This window comes from Sus scrofa, chromosome 9 (genome assembly GCF_054392235.1).
Source record: "Sus scrofa isolate SSC_HxYL_T2T_F1_AM1 chromosome 9, Sscrofa_HxYL_maternal_Yorkshire_Landrace_v2.0, whole genome shotgun sequence".
Lineage (NCBI taxonomy): Eukaryota > Metazoa > Chordata > Mammalia > Artiodactyla > Suidae > Sus > Sus scrofa.
In genome coordinates, this window is record NC_139391.1 from 11,076,138 (window position 1) to 11,095,543 (window position 19,406).

The 19,406-nt window shown below is 38.1% G+C and overlaps 1 protein-coding gene across 5 annotated transcripts in view; it reads left to right on the forward strand.

Moving 5' to 3' along the window:
• Window positions 1–19,406, forward strand: part of ACER3 (alkaline ceramidase 3) — a 156,506-nt gene that overhangs the window by 52,010 nt on the left and 85,090 nt on the right. For all 5 annotated transcript variants that reach the window (XR_014814746.1, XR_014814747.1, XM_021062554.2 and 2 more), the window contains exon 2: window positions 5,260–5,370. Coding sequence is in view for 3 of the 5 variants with exons in the window: in XM_021062554.2 (XP_020918213.1) it covers window positions 5,260–5,370 (111 nt within the window). In the remaining 2 variants the exon portion in view is untranslated. The remainder of the gene's footprint in view (window positions 1–5,259; window positions 5,371–19,406) is intronic.

The following is a 19,406-nucleotide window of genomic DNA, read 5'->3' on the forward strand; positions in this document are numbered from 1 at the left end:
TGCCGGCCTACACCAAAGCCACAGCAACACGGAATCCAAGCCTTGTCTGAAACCTACACCACAGCTCACAGCAACACTGGATCCTTAACCCACTGACCAAGGCCAGGGACTGAACCCGCAACCACATGGTTCCTAGTCAGATTCGTTTCCATTGTGCCACAATGGGAACTCCCATTACTTTACCATCTTAAAACTTATTTTGGTGCTGGGGGAACCCTCACTAAACATAGTTTTGTGCAGAAATGATTGGCGAAAACATAGTTTTATAATTGTTATCAACTGTTATCGATAATAGTTATTAATTTATTACCTCTCAGCTTCAAATTCAAATTCATTGCATGCTCTGTGAAAGTGGGCCTGGGCCCTTTAAATGTTTCCTTCAATAGCTTAGCTGGATGTTCAGCTTGGTCAGTAGAGGGCACTGGAGAGACACTGCAAGAGAAAGGATTTTCCTTCCTAGTTCTGGTGTGTCAGCTTGGCTTTAGTGCCTGGCTCTTGCAGTGCAAGTGGTTCATCCATCTTCTGCCCTGTTTATGAAACTTCCCCCAGTGCTCAGATCCAGAAGCTTACTCAGCTTCTCCAGTGCCAGCTCCTGCAGTCATGCAGTCAGCAGCACTTAGTGGCCCCTAGCTCCTGCCTCCATGTAATAAGCTTTTCCTGGCATCCTAGAAGGTAGTTTAAGCACAAGCTACTAGGGGTGGATTTTCACTGAGCTCTTCAGGGGTGGCAGCCCAGTAACTTACCTACTGTTTGATGAGCTTTGGTCATGCCCCCTCCACAAGGGTCTGGCTGTCAGCCCTGGCTGGGACCTCTCCTTTTAGTTTCTATCTCCATCTTAGGCGTAGTAGCTGTTCCTTACATATGCTATTTCTGTATTCTCTAGAGTTAGCTTTGCTTACTACTAGCCCATCTCTCACTACTGCAATTTCCTCTTATAATTAACGATTTTTTTTTTTTTTTTGGCCGCCCCCACAGCATGTAGAAGTTCCAGGGCCAGGGATCAAACCCAAACCACAGCAGTCACAATGCCAGATTCTTAACCCACTGCATGACCTAATGATTTTTTATAGTAAACTTTTTCAGTTCAAATTACTCTCTGATTTATCTTTCCTGATTGGACCCAGACTGGTAGTATTTTTTTAACCCAAGTTTTCATTTTATGATAATTTTTCATGCATTCTTTTTGTCCAGTAAAGTTAAATAAGCTGACATTTATATATCCCCTTATTTACAAAGCAGTTTCATATCTATTATTCTTTAAATCAGCTTTGAAAAAAACAAACTTTTATTCTTTCTTCTTGACTTTATAGTCTTTTTGCCTTTGTGGTTAATCCTTTCTGTGTTCTCTTTAAAAGTTTATTGCCATTTCCAAGCTTGTTTAGCTGTTCTCCCATGTTTTCTTCTAAAAGTTATGCTGTTTAAAAAAGAAAAAAGTTATACTGTTTTACTTTTCACATTTAGATCTGCAATACATCTGGATTTTATTTTTGTGTAAGAAGTGTGAGCTTGGGGTCCAGATTCATTTTTTTCTCTTGCAAACATCCAGTTGCTCCAGTACCCTTTATTGACAAGACCATCCTTTTCATACTACATGTTTGTAGTGTGTAGGGCATGTTTGCCATACAGTTATCCACAGGGGAAAGTGCACACTAGCTTCAAACTTCTACATAGTGATGTTTAGTCTGAATAATGAGAGCATAGTGATTAAAAACTTTTGAAAGAAAGATAGACCCCAAAATTTTGTGGCTAAATTATCTTTTGCATTAAAGGCAAAAGACATATTCTCAAGCACTCAGAAGTCAGGGAATACAGCACATACATATCCTTGAAAAAAAAATATGGAGATGGATGATGAAATTTAAACAAGTAAAACTTGGCTTAAAAAAAAAGACAAAATGGAAAGAATAGCCATGGGGAAAAAGACTGGAGATTGACACTGTATCCATTTAAATAGAGACCTGAAGTTAAAAACAAAGATAACATAGAATTATGAAATGACACAGGAATTCCACTCCTAGGTATATTCTAAAGAGAACTGAAAATACATCCATACACACAAAAAATTACATATGAATGTTCATAGCAATATTATTTGTAATAGCCAAAGAGTGGAAACAACCCAGATGTCCAACTGACAGGTATATAAATAAAATGTGGTATATCCATACAATGGACTTTTTGGCAAAAAAAAAGAATGAGGTTCTTTTTTTTTTTGTTTTTTTGTTTTTTTGTCTTTTTAGGGCCACACCTGTGGCATATGGAGGTTCCCAGGCTAGGGGTCTAATCAGAGCTGGAGCCACCAGCCTATGCCACAGGTGCAGCAACGTGGGATCCGAGTCACCTCTTCGACCTATACCACAGCTCACGGCACTGCCGGATCCTTAACCCACTGAGCGAGGCCAGGGATCGAACCTGCAACCTCATCTTTCCTAGTCAGATTAGTTTCCTCTGTGCCACAACGGGAACTCCAAAAAAGAATGAAGTTTTTAATGCATACATGCTACAGAGTGGATGAACCTTGAAGACCTTATGTTAAGTGAGAAAAGACAAACACAAAAGATTGTATATTGTATGAATCCATTTATATGAGATGTCCAGGATGGCCAAGTCCAGAGACAGAAACTAGATTGGTGGTCACCAGGGACTCTGGAGAGAAGAGTTGGGAAGTAACAGATAATGGGTCTGGGGTTTCATTTTGGACTGTGGAAGTGTTTGAAAATGAGATTGTGATGGTGGTTGCACAACTCTGAATACACGAAAAAACACTGAATTGTACACATGGGAAGAGTTATTTTTATGATTTGTGAATTATATTCTGATAAAGCTGTTAGGTTTAAAAAAATCAGCAAGGATACAAAATGTGGTGTGTAGAACTAAATATAGATTCTTGACAATGTGAAATATATAGTCCTTGACAATGAGGAAGAAACATAAAAATCAGTAAGTAGTGGAAGGGAGGTAGATAGAAATTTAAGAGTGTGAATTTCTTTGTTTTACAGCAAGGATGCATATGCTATAAAAATTGCCATGTAAAAATCAGAACTCTAGTTATTTCACATTCAGTTTTACTTTCTTTTGTTAAGATAATTTAATAAAAGAACATGTCTAATAGCCTATAAAACTGTCTTTTCTTTCTTCATTCATCCATTCATCCATGCAATATATGTAAATCTTAGCAAATACTAATAGTGATAATTTCTGGGTGTTAGGATATTTAATGATTTAATTTTTTTGCACTTTTCTGAGTTGTTCAAAAATATATATATATATTTTTTTGTCTTTTCTAGGGCCGCACCCGCAGCATATGGAGGTTCCCAGGATAGGGGTCGAATCAGAGCTGTAGCTGCCAGCCACAGCCACATGCAACATGGGATCTGAGCCAGGTCTTTGACTTACACCACAGCTCACGGCGACACTGGTTCCTTAACCCACTGAGCGAGGCCAGGGATTGAACCTGCAGCCTCATGGTTCCTAGTCGGATCCGCTAACCACTGAGCCACAACGGGAACTCCTCAAAATTTTTTCTTTTCTTTTTTTTTGGCTGCACCCGTGGAAATTCCTGGGCCAGGGATCAAACCTACACTGCAGTTGCAGCCTGTGCCACAGCTGTGGCCTGTGCCATAGCTATGGCAATGTTGAATCCTTAATGCACAGTGTCACACAGGAACTTCCTGGATTGTTTATATTTTTTACAATGAATATTTGTCACTTTAAAAAACTATATTTATTTATTTATTTATTGGCTACACCTGCAGTATGTGGAAGTTTCTGGGCCAAGGATCAAACCTGTAGCACAGCAGTAACAATGCCAGATCCTTAACCACTAGTCTACCTGGGAGCTCCTTTTTTATATAGTTTTTAATTTTTTCATTTGTCACGTTTTTAAAAGAGCAAAGTCATGCTAAATGAGCTGCTACCCAGGATAAGCAATAAGATCCTGCTGTATAGCACTGGAAACTATATCTAGCTATTTATGATGGAGCATGATAATGTGAGAAAAAGGAATGTATACATGTATGTATGACTGGCTGTACAGTAGAAAATTGACAGAACACTGTAAACTGGCTATAATGGAAAATAATAATCATTAAAAAGGCTGCTGTCTACTATAACCATTGTTAAATCAAAAAAATCAGAAACTGGGACTTCCCATTGTGGCACAGTGGAAGCGAATCCAACTAGTATCCGTAAGGATGTGAGTTCGATCCCAGGCCTCTCTCAGTGGGTTGGGGATCTGGTGTTGCTATGAGCTGTGGTGTAGGTTACAGATGTAGTTCACATCCCATGTTGCTGTGACTGTGGTGTAGGCCGGCAGCTGTAGCTCCAATTCGACCCTTAGCCTGGGAACTTCCATACACTGTGGATATAGCCCTGAAAAAAAAAAGTAAGAAACATGTAATTTTGTGAATAATACCCAGAGGATAGAGGAGGAACTGCTATACTTAGGTTTCAGTAAGCATGCATACATGAATTTATTAATTCTACCAGACTTTCCCGTCATTTGTTTTGAATGTATTATGCCACTTTATTCCCAGAATAAATGCATAAAATATTACCCCAAATCAATTTTGCACAATAGTTTAGCCAACTCCAATAGGAAATAGGGCTCCAGTAGGAAAGCCCTACTTTACTGTTTATTTCTACTATTGGGGTTTCTATTGTTTCTTTGCTGTTCCTGTTTCAGCTTGTTTTTTGTAAAGAGAGGGACAAAATCAAATCAAGATCCACTGCCTTTTGTGTTTTACTAGAAACAGAAACTAGGAACTAAAAACATTACCACAAAAATTAAACTATAAGAAGACATGCAAAATGCAAACTCTGATTTGTTGCTATTCAATTCAGGAGACAAAATTAATTCAGTTCTATATTTTATCTTGTCATATTGTTATCCATGGACCAACCTTTCAGTAGCGTTGGTGTAAGGTGCTTTCTCCAACTCATTTTTTGCTGTACCTTTGAGGTTCTTTCTTAGATATTTTCCCTTTTTACCTTGAGAAACTAGAATTTCCGTTAGTGGAAGTTCTGGTTGAAAATCCTTAGTTTCAGTTGTCTGAAGTTGTCTTTATTTTACTTGGATTATTTTAAGAATTTTTTGTTGACTGTAGAATTATTTTCCTTTGGCATCTTATAAATATTTTCCCATTATGTCTCTGAGAAATCACCTACTTAATTTTTGCTAAGGGCCAAGTGTGTGTATCTTTATTTAAAGTACTATTTATTAATCATCTTGTGTTTTTTTTTTTTTTTTTTCTTCTATAGGGAATACAGTGAGTAATCTGATTATGATTATACCTCCGGTTTTTGGTGCAATTCAGAGTGTTAGAGATGGACTGGAAAAGCGGTACATTGCTTCCTATTTAGCACTCACAGGTATGTATAACACTTCAACTAAAAAATGATGTGCAATATTCAGACAGGCTGTTTTTCTCATTTATTCCTGAAATTGTTTCTCAGTTTTATATTGTTTATTACACAACTTGAGCATATCTCAGGCATACAGAAAAGGATAAGAGTAATATAACAAATATACCCCTGTATCTTATAGATCTTAACACTTTATAATATTTGTTTCAGATCTTTTTCTTTTTTAAAGTAAACTACTGTAGATAAAGTTGAAGCTCCCTTTGTTTCTCTGCCTGATTTTGTTCTCATCACTCTCCAAGAGTTAACCTCTATGCCAAATTTGATTATCATTTTCTCATGTTTTTGTATTTTTATGTATGTATCCTTAAAAATATAAAAAAGTATGGTTCACGTATTTTAAAATTTTGTGTAAAGGATGCGTTCCCATTGTGGTGCAATGGAAACAAATCCGACTAGTATCCATGAGGATGTGGCCTCGCTCAGTGGGCAAAGAATATGGTGTTGCTGTGGGCAGCAGTGTAGGTTGTAGACGAGGCTTGGATCCCGAGTTGCTGTGGCTGTGGTGTAGGCCGGCAGCTGTAGCTCCAAACCTACTCCTAGCCTGGAAACTTCCATATGCCATGGGTGTGGCCCTAAAAAAAGCCAAAAGGATATTATATTGCATCTAACCTTCTGCAACTTACTCCTATTCCTTTACTTGCCTGTGAGATAAGGACTCTGTCTTAGTTATCTCTGTATCCCTATTGTTGGGCAGTTTAGGTGTCCCCAATAAATGTTGGATGGAGAGATGAATGAATTTTACCAGAGCCTAAGAGGGGAAAACCACTCTGTCATGTTCTTGCATTATCATCATAAAGACAAAAATAGCGAAAAAAAAGTAGATTATAGTTTGTTTCTTTTATATAGCTTTGTAAATTAAACATAATTTGTTTTAGTTCATGACGTATTATTTACACATGGGCAGAAAGGACTTCTAATTATGACACAACTGTAAATTGTAGTGTATCATATCAGATTCTAGATAATTATATTAATCACCGCATCTGAGAGAGTAATTTCTGAATCTGTTTCTCATATGTCTAGTTTAACAGAGTTACTTGATTCATATTGAAATGGAAGACTTGTCCACAAACGTAGCCCTCTGCTTTATTTCCTGGGATATTTTAAGAATGCTTATAAGATACCAACAAATCATGATCCATAATAATCATAAGAATAAAAAAATGAGAGTGACTTACAGGTTGCTCTAGGATTATACTGGCCTCCTGAGTTAGAATTTGTCTGCTCGTCCTTCTAGAAAACCATACAGATTAAGAAGGAAAGTAAATAAAACCACATTTAGTCCATATTTTCAGCCTTACTAGGAGAAAAAGAATACTTTGCACTTCAAATAATTTTTGAACAAAAAATAAATACCAAATTCTAAAACAACTGTCTTTAATGTCTTAAACTTGGGGACAGTTGAAAAACTATGGGGGAAAGAGATTTGAGGGCTTAATCTGACAAAACACCAATGGAAAGGGAAAGCCTCACAATAAATGCAAAATTTCTGAAAGCGTTCTAAGATCATAGTACTGGCTAAAGTACTCAGTACTTTAAAGTACATGGTAAAGGACTTGAAACTGTGCAAGACCTACAGTGGCAGTTTTAGAAAGGTATTACCTCTGGGAAAGAAAGAACTTGAAAGAGGAAGATATCCTTTGGAGATAGGTAAGTGTAGGGAAAGAAGGAAGAAAGGTAGGAATTAAGATCCTACTGGAACAAAACAACTACAAAATACATTGAACCATTTTCGCAGGGTTTTATTTAATTTAAAATTATTTAAATTTGCCACATGTAGCTAGCAGCTACTATATTAGAAGAGTACTTGTGGATTCATCAGAAAGTATTCAATGAGTACTTGCATGTGTACACACATGCACACAAACACACACAGTCACTACCCCCAAATAAACATATATGAAAAAGAATACTAACCTTTATTATTCTGACAGACGAGGGCAGTCTTGAACTAGAAATTAAAAAAAAAAAAAAAATTATGTCTTTTTGCGTTTTAGGGGAAGTTCCCAGGCTAGGGGTCGAATTGGAGCGATAGCTGCCAGCCTACACCACAGCCACAGCAACGTGGAATCTGAGCCATGTCTGTGACCTACACCATAACCCATGGCAATGGATCCTTAACCCACAGAGCGAGGCCAGGGATCGAACCCGCACACTCATGGATATAATTCGGGTTCCTTATCATTGAGCCACAACAGGAACTCCCTTGAACTAGAAATCTTTTAGGCCACCCCAAACCTTTACTCTTTCCACAAAATAGACACCTCCCCCAACCCAAATCAGTTTACACCCATACAAAGTTACTGTAGTAAGAAAACAAAATGAGAATCAAAACCTTTTGGCTCATGGACATTCTTCTCCTGCAGTTAATTATAAAGCAGAAAGAAACCGTAGCCCAGTACTCTTAACTGAATTAAATCGTCTCAAACAAAAGAAGTAAATAAAAGTTTTAAAAACCAGTAACAGAAATAGCTCCCTCACCCCCGAAAGAAATAAAATTAGAATTGATTAAACTTAGGAAAGGAATTAAGACTGAATTACAGGAGTTCCCGTCGTGGCGCAGTGGTTAACGAATCCGACTAGGAACCATGAGGTTGCGGGTTCGGTCCCTAGCCTTGCTCAGTGGGTTAAGGATCCGGCGTTGCCGTGAGCTGTGGTGTAGGTTGCAGGTGCGGCTCGGATCCCGCGTTGCTGTGGCTCTGGCGTAGGCCGGTGACTACAGCTCCGATTCAACCCCTAGCCTGGGAACCTCCATATGCCGCAGGAGCAGCCCAAGAAATAGCAACAACAACAACAACAAAAAGAAAAAAAAAAAAAAAAAAGACTGAATTACAATGTGTTGAATATTTAATAAGGGCTGCTTAAGAAAGGCAGAGAAACAAAAAAATGAAAATGAGATAAAGAAATACAAAGGGTCAAAGAAAAAGTGATTGAAATGGAAGACAGGCAAAAATAATTCACTATAACTATAATTGGAGTCCCTGAAGAATCAGGAAAAAACAGTGAAACAGACCTTATATTTAAAACTGTAATTTAAAAATTAATTTGAAAGAAGACTTTTGGTGATGAAACAGAAGACTTGAATTTCGATATTGAAAGGTTCGTTTTTGTCTCATAAAACTGAGTTGGAATGGTCAACTTTGAGAGGGACTGTGAGAAAGAAAATTGGACTGGCACTAGACCTAATCAGCAACATAAAAAGAACTAGTGGAACAGCATTTTTAGTGCAAACCAAGGATTTTATGTTTTAAGTTGTTTTTCAGGTGTCTAGGTTGTAGAAAAACAGTTTTAAACATGCAAGTACTCATTGAATACTTTCTGATGAATCCGCAAGTAGTCTTCTAATACAGTAGATGCTAGCCACATGTGGCAATTTAAATTTAAATAATTTTAAATTACAATGTAATTTTCAGTTCCTCTGTTACATGAGCCATGTTTCCAGAGGTCAGTATCCATTTGTGGCTTACGGCCGCCATACTGGGCAGTGCAGTATGGAGCATCACATTCGTCACAGAACGTTCTACTGACTGCATTGTACCAGAGAATGATTTTATCCAACTAAGAGAAGACAGGCAGACCTGGGCAAAACGTCTGATGATGAGAATTTAGCATATTTAACTATAGATCTAAGACCAAAATAGAGATGGGATAAGGACCAAAGAATAATATATGGACATTATATGGTCTGGTACAGTAGACACAATGTGGTTTTTTAAATGGGAGAAGGCGAAGGCAAAGTAGAATAAGTTCATTGACTGATGCCTATGTAATAAGTTGAATATTGAAGAATATGATCTAAAAGTAACAAATCAGATAGGAAAAGGTTAAGTAACAAAAAAAGTGGAGGATTCAGGGTACTATGAAAGGCATAATGACAAAGTAACCCATAGACCAAAAAAGCCCCTTTCTAAACACTAGAAGAATTGTTTTAAGTGCAAAAAAAGATATTTTACTTAGGGAAATGAATTTAAATATAAAATAATATATGTAATAATTATAATAAAAGAATATAACAGAAATGAGATTAAACATCAGTCATTTCAGGAGTTCCCACTGTGGTGCAGTGGGTTAATGATCTGGCTTGTCTCTGTGAAGGCGCCAGTCCAATCTCTGGCCCGGTGCCGTGCGTTAAGGATCTGGCATTGCTGCAGCTGTGGTATAGGTTGTAGCTCCAGCTCAGGTTCTGTCCCTGGCCCAGGAACTCCCATATGCCACAGGTGCCACCAAAAAGGAAAGAAAGAAAAAAAAGACCATCAGTCATATCAATCAATATGAAATAGCTTAATGTCAAAAGAAAAAGCTTTTCAAATTTACTGAATGAAGAAGACTGAACTTTATGCTATATCTAAAAGACACACCTAAAACAAAGTGATTCAGAACAGTTAGAAATAATACGAAAACAAGGTAGTGATCCTGATATCATACAAATTAGAATTCCCTTGAAAAAGCATTAAATATGACAAAGAAGGATGGTTTTTTTGTTTTAAATTGTATTGGAGTATTGTTGATTCACAATGTTACATTAGTTGCAGGTGTACAGCAGAGTGAGTCAGCTACGCATATATATAGATCCATTCTTTCTCAGACTCTTTTCACATGTAGGTTATTACAAAATAATGAGTAGAGTTCTTTGCTATATGGTAGGTGCTTGTTAGTTATCTATTTTCTATGTAATAGTGTTTATACATTAATCCTCAAACTCTTACTAATTTATCCTTCCCCACCATATTTCCCCTTTAGTAACCATAAGTTTGCTTTCAAAAATCTGTGGGTCTGTTTCTGTTTTGTAAATGAGTTCATTTTTAACATTTTTTGTTAGATTCCGTGTATAAGTGATATCATGATTTTTTTTTTTTTTTTTTTTTTTTTTTTTAGCCTTTGTAGGGCTGCACCTGCAACATATGGAGGCTCCTAGGCTAGGGGTTGAATTGGAGCTGTAGCCGCCAGCCTACACAGCCACAGCAACACTGGATCTGAGCCGTGTCTGTGACCTACGCCACAGCTCACGGCAATACCAGATCCTTAACCCACTGAGTGAGGCCAGGGATTGAACTTGCTTCCTCGTGGATACTAGTCAGATTCGTTTCCCCTGAGCCACAACGGGAACTCCAGTATCATGATATATATCTTTCTCTGACTTACTTCACTTAGTATGATAATCTTTAGGTCCATTCATATTGCTGTAGATGGCATTATTTCGTTATTGTTTATGGCTGAGTTATATTCGTGTGTGTGTGTGTGTGTGTGTGTGTGTACATGTATACACCACATCTTCTTTACCCATTCCTCTTTGAAGGACATTTAGGTTGCTTGACTATTGTAAATAGTGCTGCAGTAAACACTGGGGTACATGTATCTTTTCAAATTATGGTTTTCTCTGGATATATGCCCAGAAGTAGGATTGCTGGATCGTATGGTAGTTCTATATTTAGTTTTTTTATATATGTATGAGATATGTATATGAATATGTATATGTGAATATATAATAAATACACATCTCATATATATGAAGATATGTATCTATGAAGTATATTGCTATATAGAAGTTCTCAGGCTAGGGATTGAATCCAAGCCACAGCTGCAAACTGTATCACAGCTGTGCCAGCAGTGAATCATTTAACCCACTGCTCTGGGCTGGAGCTGAACTGATGCCTCCTCAGCGACCCAAGTCTCTGCAGTCAGATTCTTAACTCACTGTGTCCCAGCAGGAACTCCTATATTTAGTTTTTTAAGGAACCTCCATACTGTTCTTCATAATGGCTGCACCAGTTTACATTCCCACCTACAGTGTAGGAGGGTTCCCTTTTGTCCACACCCTTTCTAGCATTTATTGTTTGTAGACCTCCTTTTTTTGGGCAATACCCAGAGCATATGGAAGTTCCAAGCCCAGGGATTGAACCCACACCATGGTGGTGACCCACGCTGCTGCAGTGACAATACTGGATCCTTACCTCTTTTGTAGCACAGGAGAACTCCTATTGTTTATATGCTTTTTAAATGATGGCCATTCTGACCAGTATAGGGAGATACCTCATTGTAGTTTAGGTGTGCATTTCTCTAGTATTAGTAATGTTAAGCATCTTTTCCATGTCTTTTTGGTCATCCATCTGTCTTCATTGGAGAAATGTCTATTTAGATCTTCTGCCCGGTTTTTGATTGGGTTGTTGTGGGTTTTTTTTTTTTTTTTTTTTTTTTTTTGGTTGTTGTTGTTGTTGTTGCTATTTCTTGGGCGGCTCTCGCGGCATATGGAGGTTCCCAGGCTAGGGGTTGAATCGGAGCTGCAGCCACCAGCCTACACCACAGCTCACGGCAACGCCGGATCGTTAACGCACTGAGCAAGGGCAGGGACCGAACCCGCAACCTCATGGTTCCTAGTCGGATTCGTTAACCACTGCGCCACCACGGGAACTCCATGTTGTGGTTTTTTAAATAGAGAGCTGCGTGAGATATTTGTATATTTTGGAGATTAATCTCTTGGCTGTCACTTTATTTGCAAATATTTTCTTCCGTTCTGTGGTTTGTCTTTCTGTTTTATGTTTTCCTTTGCTGTGCAAAAGCTTTTAAATTTGATTAAGTCCCATTTGTTTATTTTTATTTTCGTTACTCTGGAAGGTGGATCCAAAAAGATAATACCGCAGTTTATGTCACAGAGTGTTCTGCCTATGTTTTCCTCTAGGAGTTTTATAGTAAACAGTCTCACATTTAGGTCTTAAATCCATTTTGAGTTTATTTTTGTGTATGGTGTTAGAGAATGTTCTAATTTCGTTCTTTTACATGTAGCTGTCCAGCTTTCCCAGCACCACTTATTGAAGAGACTTGTCTTCTGTTCATCGTATATTCTTGCCTCCTTTGTCATAGATTAGTTGGCCATGGCTGCGTGGGTTTATTTCTGTTTTCTATCCTGAAAAAATGATGTTTTTAATGTTAGAAGCTATGATTCAAAGTGATATTATAACAGTTACTAATATCTCTGTACCAAATAATGCAACACCACTATTATATGGCAGAAACTACAAGAGATACAAAGAGAAATAGAAACATAAGCATAGTAGATTTCATTAATAAAAAATTTGGGGCTCCTCCTGTAGCATGAGGAAATTCCTGGGTCAGAGCTCAAACCCGTGCCATAGCAGTGACCGAAGCTGCTCCAGTGACAATGCTGGGTCCTTATCCCACTGTGCCACAAGGGAACTCCTCTTATAGCCTTTTAGACATAATGTCATCTCTCAATCAGTTGAAGTGTGGCATAGTGTAAGATGGATGAAGTGAACAGAAACTATCAACTATATCTGAAAGACCTAAAGAGCTTAACCAGTAGAGAAGATCTTATGGACTTATGCCAAATTTTACACTTGGGCAATAGAGAATATACCCTCTTTTAAAGTATACATAGAATATTCATAAAAACAAAACAGTAAGTTTCTGTTAAGTAGAAATATTAAAACAGCATCTTCTTATCACAATGCATCTATGCTAGAAATTAACAACAAATTTAACAGCAATTCAAACCCTAAAAAAACTTCCTGGAGTTCCCACTGTGGTATAATGGGATTGTTGGCACTTCTGCAGCACTGGGATGCAGGTTCAATCCCTGGCCTTGCACCATGGGTTAAGGATCTGGCATTGATTAAGCTGTGGCAGCTGCAGTTCAAATCTGATGCCTGGCATTGATTAAGCTGTGGCAGCTGCAGTTCAAATCTGATGCCTGGCCCAGGAATTCTGTATGCTATGGGGCAGCTAAAAAAGAAAGTGGAAAAGAAAGAAAGATAAAGCTCTTCCTCTTTGAAATTTTAAATCTTCTTTTAACTCTTGGTTAAAAGTGAAAGCGTAGACAGAAATTATGGAGTTCCTAAAATACAGTTGCAACAAAAAGTGTGCCTATCAGATATCTATGGGAATTTTTATAAAGCAGCAATCAGAGAATAATCCGTAGGTTTAGATAACTAAATAATTATGAAAGATAAAAGTGAAAAATTAATTAAAATCTCAACTCAAAAGTCAGGAAGAAAGACCATAAAATAAACCAGATGAAAGTTCAAGCAGGGGAAATTATAGAGATAAAAGCAGAAATTAACTAGATAGAGTACAGAAAAACATAGTTTAATTAATGAATCAAAAGGTTTTTTTTAAGAAAAAGACAACTAGCTAATTTAGAAAAAAGTAAGTAAATGTAAACACAAAATAAGAAATGATGGTGGGGAAGTATCCACTGAAACAGTGGAAAAAATTAAAAACTTCTATGTAAATAAATTTAAAATTGGATAATTTCTTAGGAAAATACAATTTGCCAAAATTGACACCAGAAAAGATGGAAAGCTTTGGACAGACCAATTTCTATATAAGAAATAAAATAACTTATTAAAGTATTCCTCCACAAAGTGTTGGGCCCAGTTAGTTTCACAGAGTTCTACTAAGCCTTCAAAGATGAAATAGTCCCAGTGCTACATAAATTTTTCCAACGCATAGATAATGAAGGAAAGCTTCCAAATTTTTTTATGAGGCGTATAACATTGTTATTTAAACCTGATAAAAATTCCATAGAAAAGAAAATTAAGGACTACTACTGTGAATGAATATCAGTACAGATATCCTAAATAATTAGTAAACAAAAAGGAGTGAACTACTGATACACAGAACGACACGTGTGAACTTCAAAAACATGCCAAGTCAAGGGGCCAAAAGATGCAAAAGACTAGACTATACAACCCTTTTCCTTTGTCCATTGTTGTTGGCTTTTTTTTTTTTTTTTGTCTTTTGTCTTTTGTCTTTTGTCTTTTGTCTTTTTAGGGCTGTACCCATGGCATATGGAAGTTCCCAGGCTAGGGGTTGAATCAGAGCTGTAGCTGCTAGCCTACCCCACAGCCACACAACATCAGATTCAAGCAAATCTGCAGTCCACACCATAGCTCACTGAGCGAGGCCAGGGACTGAACCTGTGTCCTCATGGATCCTAGTCAGATTTGTTTCCGCTGAGCCACGACAGCAACTCCCATTTTTTTTTTTTTTTAAACAAGTATTGAGACATACCTTTAAATTCACTCATTGTGAGGGTACAGTTTTATGAGTTTTTGTAAATTTAAAGAACTGTGCTTTCATTGCAGTCCAATTTTGTAATAATTCCATCACCCCCTCGAGCTCAATTTCTTTTCAATTTCTTCCAGTTATATCACTAATATATATTATCAAGTTCTTCTCCAAATCCTTGAGACCAGTATTTCTGAACTTATTTTTTGCTTCTAAAAAGTTGAATAGACTGTGTTTGCCACAGTGTAGTAAGCCCACCAAAACCTGGGACAGCACCCTGTGGATGAACATATCCACATTGCTGCTTATCGTATGACTCTTCACACTAACTAGGCTAAATAATCGCTATAAAGAGCCTCATGTCTAATCAGGTCAGGATTTGCTATCAGTGAATTTGTACTCAACTTGAAGAACAAACAGCTTTTGGTTTTAAAAGCTTTTTTTGGAATGTATTTTTATACCGGAGATGTAAATGTATTTAATTATGTTTTCTTCTTTTAAAAAGGAGTAAATATTAAACATAATCTAGTCCCACATTAGGAAAATAAAATACTGTGACATCTAGAGTTTGTCCCCAGAATGCAAGATCATTCAGCCTTAAAGAGATCCCTTAATATAATTTACTATGTTAATAGATTTTAGAAGCAAAACCACATGATTATCTCTATAGATGCTGTAAAAGCCTTTGTCAAAATTCAGCAGCCATTTCTTTTTTTTTTCTTTTTTTTTTTTTTTTTTTGTCTATTTGCTATTTCTTGGGCCGCTTCCGCGGCATATGGAGGTTCCCAGACTAGGGGTCTAATCGGAGCTGTAGCCACCGGCCTACGCCAGAGCCACAGCAACGCAGGATCAGAGCCGAGTCTATGACCTACACCACGGCCACTGTAGATCCCTGACACACTGACTGAGGCCAGGGATTGAACCTGTATCCTCATAGATACCAGTTGGATTCATTTCCACTGCGCCACAGTGAGAACTCCCCAAAAGTGTTTTTAAATTAGACACATTGATAATAAAATTCACATGAAAATATAAACATGCAAAGACGTCTAGGAAACCTTTAAAAAAAGAAGAGCTAGAAGGATGAATTAGCCCTCCTATATTTTAAACATACTGAAAAATCTGCCTATGTAAAAATAGTAGAATAGTGGTATTCTGATAGTATAGTGGAATAAAAAAAAAAAGCATAGGAGTTCCCGTCGTGGCGCAGTGATTAACGAATCCGACTGGGAACCATGAAGTTGCGGGTTCGGTCCCTGCCCTTGCTCAGTGGGTTAATGATCCGGCGTTGCCATGAGCTGTGGTGTAGGTTACAGACGCGGCTCGGATCCTGCGTTGCTGTGGCTGTGGTGTAGGCCGGGGGCTACAGCTCCAATTCGACCCCTAGCCTGGGAACCTCCATGTGCCACGGGAGCGGCCCTAGAGAAGGCAAAAAAAAAAGCATAAATAGACCCAAGTCCATGTTAGATTTGACCCTGTATGCTGCCAAGTGTGGCTCTAAAAAGCAAAAAAAAAAAAAAAAAGCGATATAGCCACTTCTTACAAAACATAATGTGCTCTCACAATACTGTCTAGCAATCACTCTCCTTGGTATTCACCCAAAAGTTGGAAACTTTCATCCATATGAAAACCTTCTCACAGATGTTTATAACAGCATTATTCCTAATGCCAAAACTTGGAAGCAACCAAGATGCCCTTCAGTAGGCGTATGGATTAGGAAACTGTGGTGCCTCTAGACAATAGAGTAGTATTCACTGTCAGAAAGAAGTGTGCTATCAAGTCATGAAAAGACCTGGAAGAACCTTAATGCATATTACGAAATGAAAGAAGTCTGTTTGGGAAGTTCCCTTCATGGCCCAGCAGTTAATGATCCCGACCAGGATCCCTGAGGATGCGGTTTGATCCCTGTCCTCTCTCAGTGGGTTAAGGATCTGGCATCGCCGTGAGCTGTGGTGTAGGTCACTGATGCGGCTCAGATCCCAAATTGCTGTGACTGTGACATAAGCTGGCAGCTGCAGCTCCAATTAGACCCCTAGTCTGGGAATTTCCATATGCCACAAGTGTGGCCCTAAAAAGCAAAAGAAAAAGGAAAGAAAGAAGCCAGTCTGAAAAGGCTACATACTGTATGATTCCATCTATATGACATTTTGGGAAAGACAAAACTATGGGGACAGTGAAAAGATTAGTGGTTGCTAGGTGTTAGGGGTAGAGAATAGAGGATTTTTAGGATCGTGAAACTGTTCTGTATGATACTGTAGTGGTGGATACATGTCGTTGTACAGTTTTCCAAACCTATAGAATGTATAACACCAAGAGTAAACTGTAAATCTTTCCTCATTAAAAAAGGAACTAAATCTTCTTTGTTAAGTGCCTGATCTCTGGTGTAAGGCAGGGAAACTACAAGATGAGTCTGGAACATTTTGTCATGCTAGGAGTTAAGAAAGGGCTCAAAAAATGAAAGAATAATGTCAAAATGACACAAAAGTCTTCACAAACTGAAAATTTGAGCTTCCAAATGAAAAATGACTTGGGTTATATAACACATGATATAAAAATGTTCATACTAATGCTAACAAATAAATAATGTGCGAAGAGGAAAGCTTTTTTTTTTTTTTTTTTTGTCTTTTTCTCCTTTGTTGTTGTTGTTGTTGTTGTTGCTATTTCTTGGGCCGCTCCCGCGGCATATGGAGGTTCCCAGGCTAGGGGTTGAATCGGAGCTGTAGCCACCGGCCTACGCCAGAGCCACAGCAACGCGGGATCCGAGCCGCGTCTGCAACCTACACCACAGCTCACGGCAACGCTGGATCGTTAACCCACTGAGCAAGGGCAGGGACCGAACCCGCAACCTCATGGTTCCTAGTCGGATTCGTTAACCACTGCGCCACAACGGGAACTCCTTTTTTTTTTTTTTAAGAATAGAATTGCCAACTAATTAATGTAACAGAATGATAGAGTTTTGTTTTGTTTTTTCCAGGCTGTGCCTGTGCCATGCAAAAGTTCCCAGGCCAGGGATTGAACCCAAGCCACGCTGCATCCTTAATCACTAGGCCACCAGGGAACTCTGATAGGTTTTTTTTTTTAAATGAGCATTTTGCAACCATCATAATAATTTATTCACACAAGAGTCTTCAATGAATAGTAAAAATTTTGTACTCAATCTGCATGTATCTCCTTGGAAAGTACTCATTAATTACAAATGGAAGAAGGGTAACAACACAGAAGTCTTGCTGATTCCACCTTATCCAAGTAATCAGGGTCAACATCATTAATAACAGTGTAAAGTAACAACCTGGTATGATACACTGAAAAGGAAACATCATTTTATATATACTGAGTATTAGGAATAGTGTGTTAGTAATTAATGATGGTCATTGTATCCTAGGTTAGAGCCGAGATCTACTAATAATTTAGTCATTTTTTTAACTCATTCAAAGAACCTTTAACTGAAAATTGATTATATGATAGGTATAGTTCTCAAACCATTGTTCATTGAAGTTTAGAGTTTAGCAGGGGAAACAAACGTTAGTCAAATAGCTTGGTAATTTGAAGTATGCACTAACAGTTATGGTAAGTTTTGTGAAGAAAAGGTAGCAAGTACAGTAAGAAAGAATTAGGAAAATTAAGAGTTAAAAACATTACTTTTTCGTATTTTTTTCCATCCCATGCCCCTGAGCAACTGCCAGTTCTTTCGTAAGCCTGATTTCTGTTTAGTTCGCCTTCCCAGTTACAGCTGCTTTGGAACCACTCAGTCCCTCTTTCTCCTCCTATTTATTTTTCAACTGTATTGTATTCCAAATGTACACATTTTATGAAAGGAAGAGATACTTATAACAGATCTGTACGAGAATCTAAGATGTGGGTTAAGGATCCAGTGTTGCCATGAGCTGTGGTGTAGGTCGCAGACGTGGCTCGGATCTGGCATTGCTGTGGGTGTGGCACAGGCCAGCGGCTACAGCTCCGATTCGACCCCTGGCCTGGGAACCCTCCATATGCTGTGGGTACGGCCCTAAAAGGGCAAAAAAAAAAAAAGATGTAGAAAATTTCAGTCACCCCAGAAAGTTCCCTTGTGCCCTTTCTCATTCAACATATCCCTGAAAAGATAACTGTTATTCTGGTTCTATGTATGCCCATATATTAATTTGCATGTTCTTGAACTTTACATAAACGGAATCATATAGTATGTACTCTGGCATATGGTTTCTTTCACTCGATGTGATGTTTTTTGATATTTACCTATGTTTCTATTGGTAGTTCATTCTTTTTTTATTGATAGGTAGTACTCCATTGTGTGAATATAAAACAATTCATTTGCCCATTTTCCTATTAATGAACATTTGGGTTGTTTTCATTTTGAGACTTTTATGAAGGAGAGATTCTATGGATATTCTTGCATATGTCTTTTGATGGACAAATGCCCTCATTTCTTTAGGGGGTGTGTCCAGGTGTCTAAATGCTAGGTCGTAGGGTAGTCTGTGCTTAAATTTATTAGAAGCTGCTCAACAGTTTTCTAAAATGATTGGGCCATTTTGCACTCTCACTGATAATATCTGGAAGTTTCACTTTCTCCATATTGTTGTCCATACTTGTAAGTCTTTATATTTTTTATTTTTTATTTTTTTGTCTTTTTTTGTCTTTTCAGGGCCACACCTGCGGCACATGGAGGTTTCTAGGCTAGGGGCCTAATCGGAGCTGTAGCTACTGGCCTATGCCAGAGCCACAGAAACGCCAGATCCAAGCCAAGCCGAGTCTGCAACCTACACCACAGTTCACGGGAACACCAGATCCTTGACCTGCTGGGCAAGGCCAGGGATCGAACCCATAACCTATTGGTTCCTAGTTGAATCTGTTTCCACTGTGCCACGATGGGAACTCCCTGTAAGTCTTTTTTTTTTTTTTTTGGTCTTTTTGCCATTTCTTGGGCCGCTCCCTTGGCATATGGAGATTCCCAGGCTAGGGGT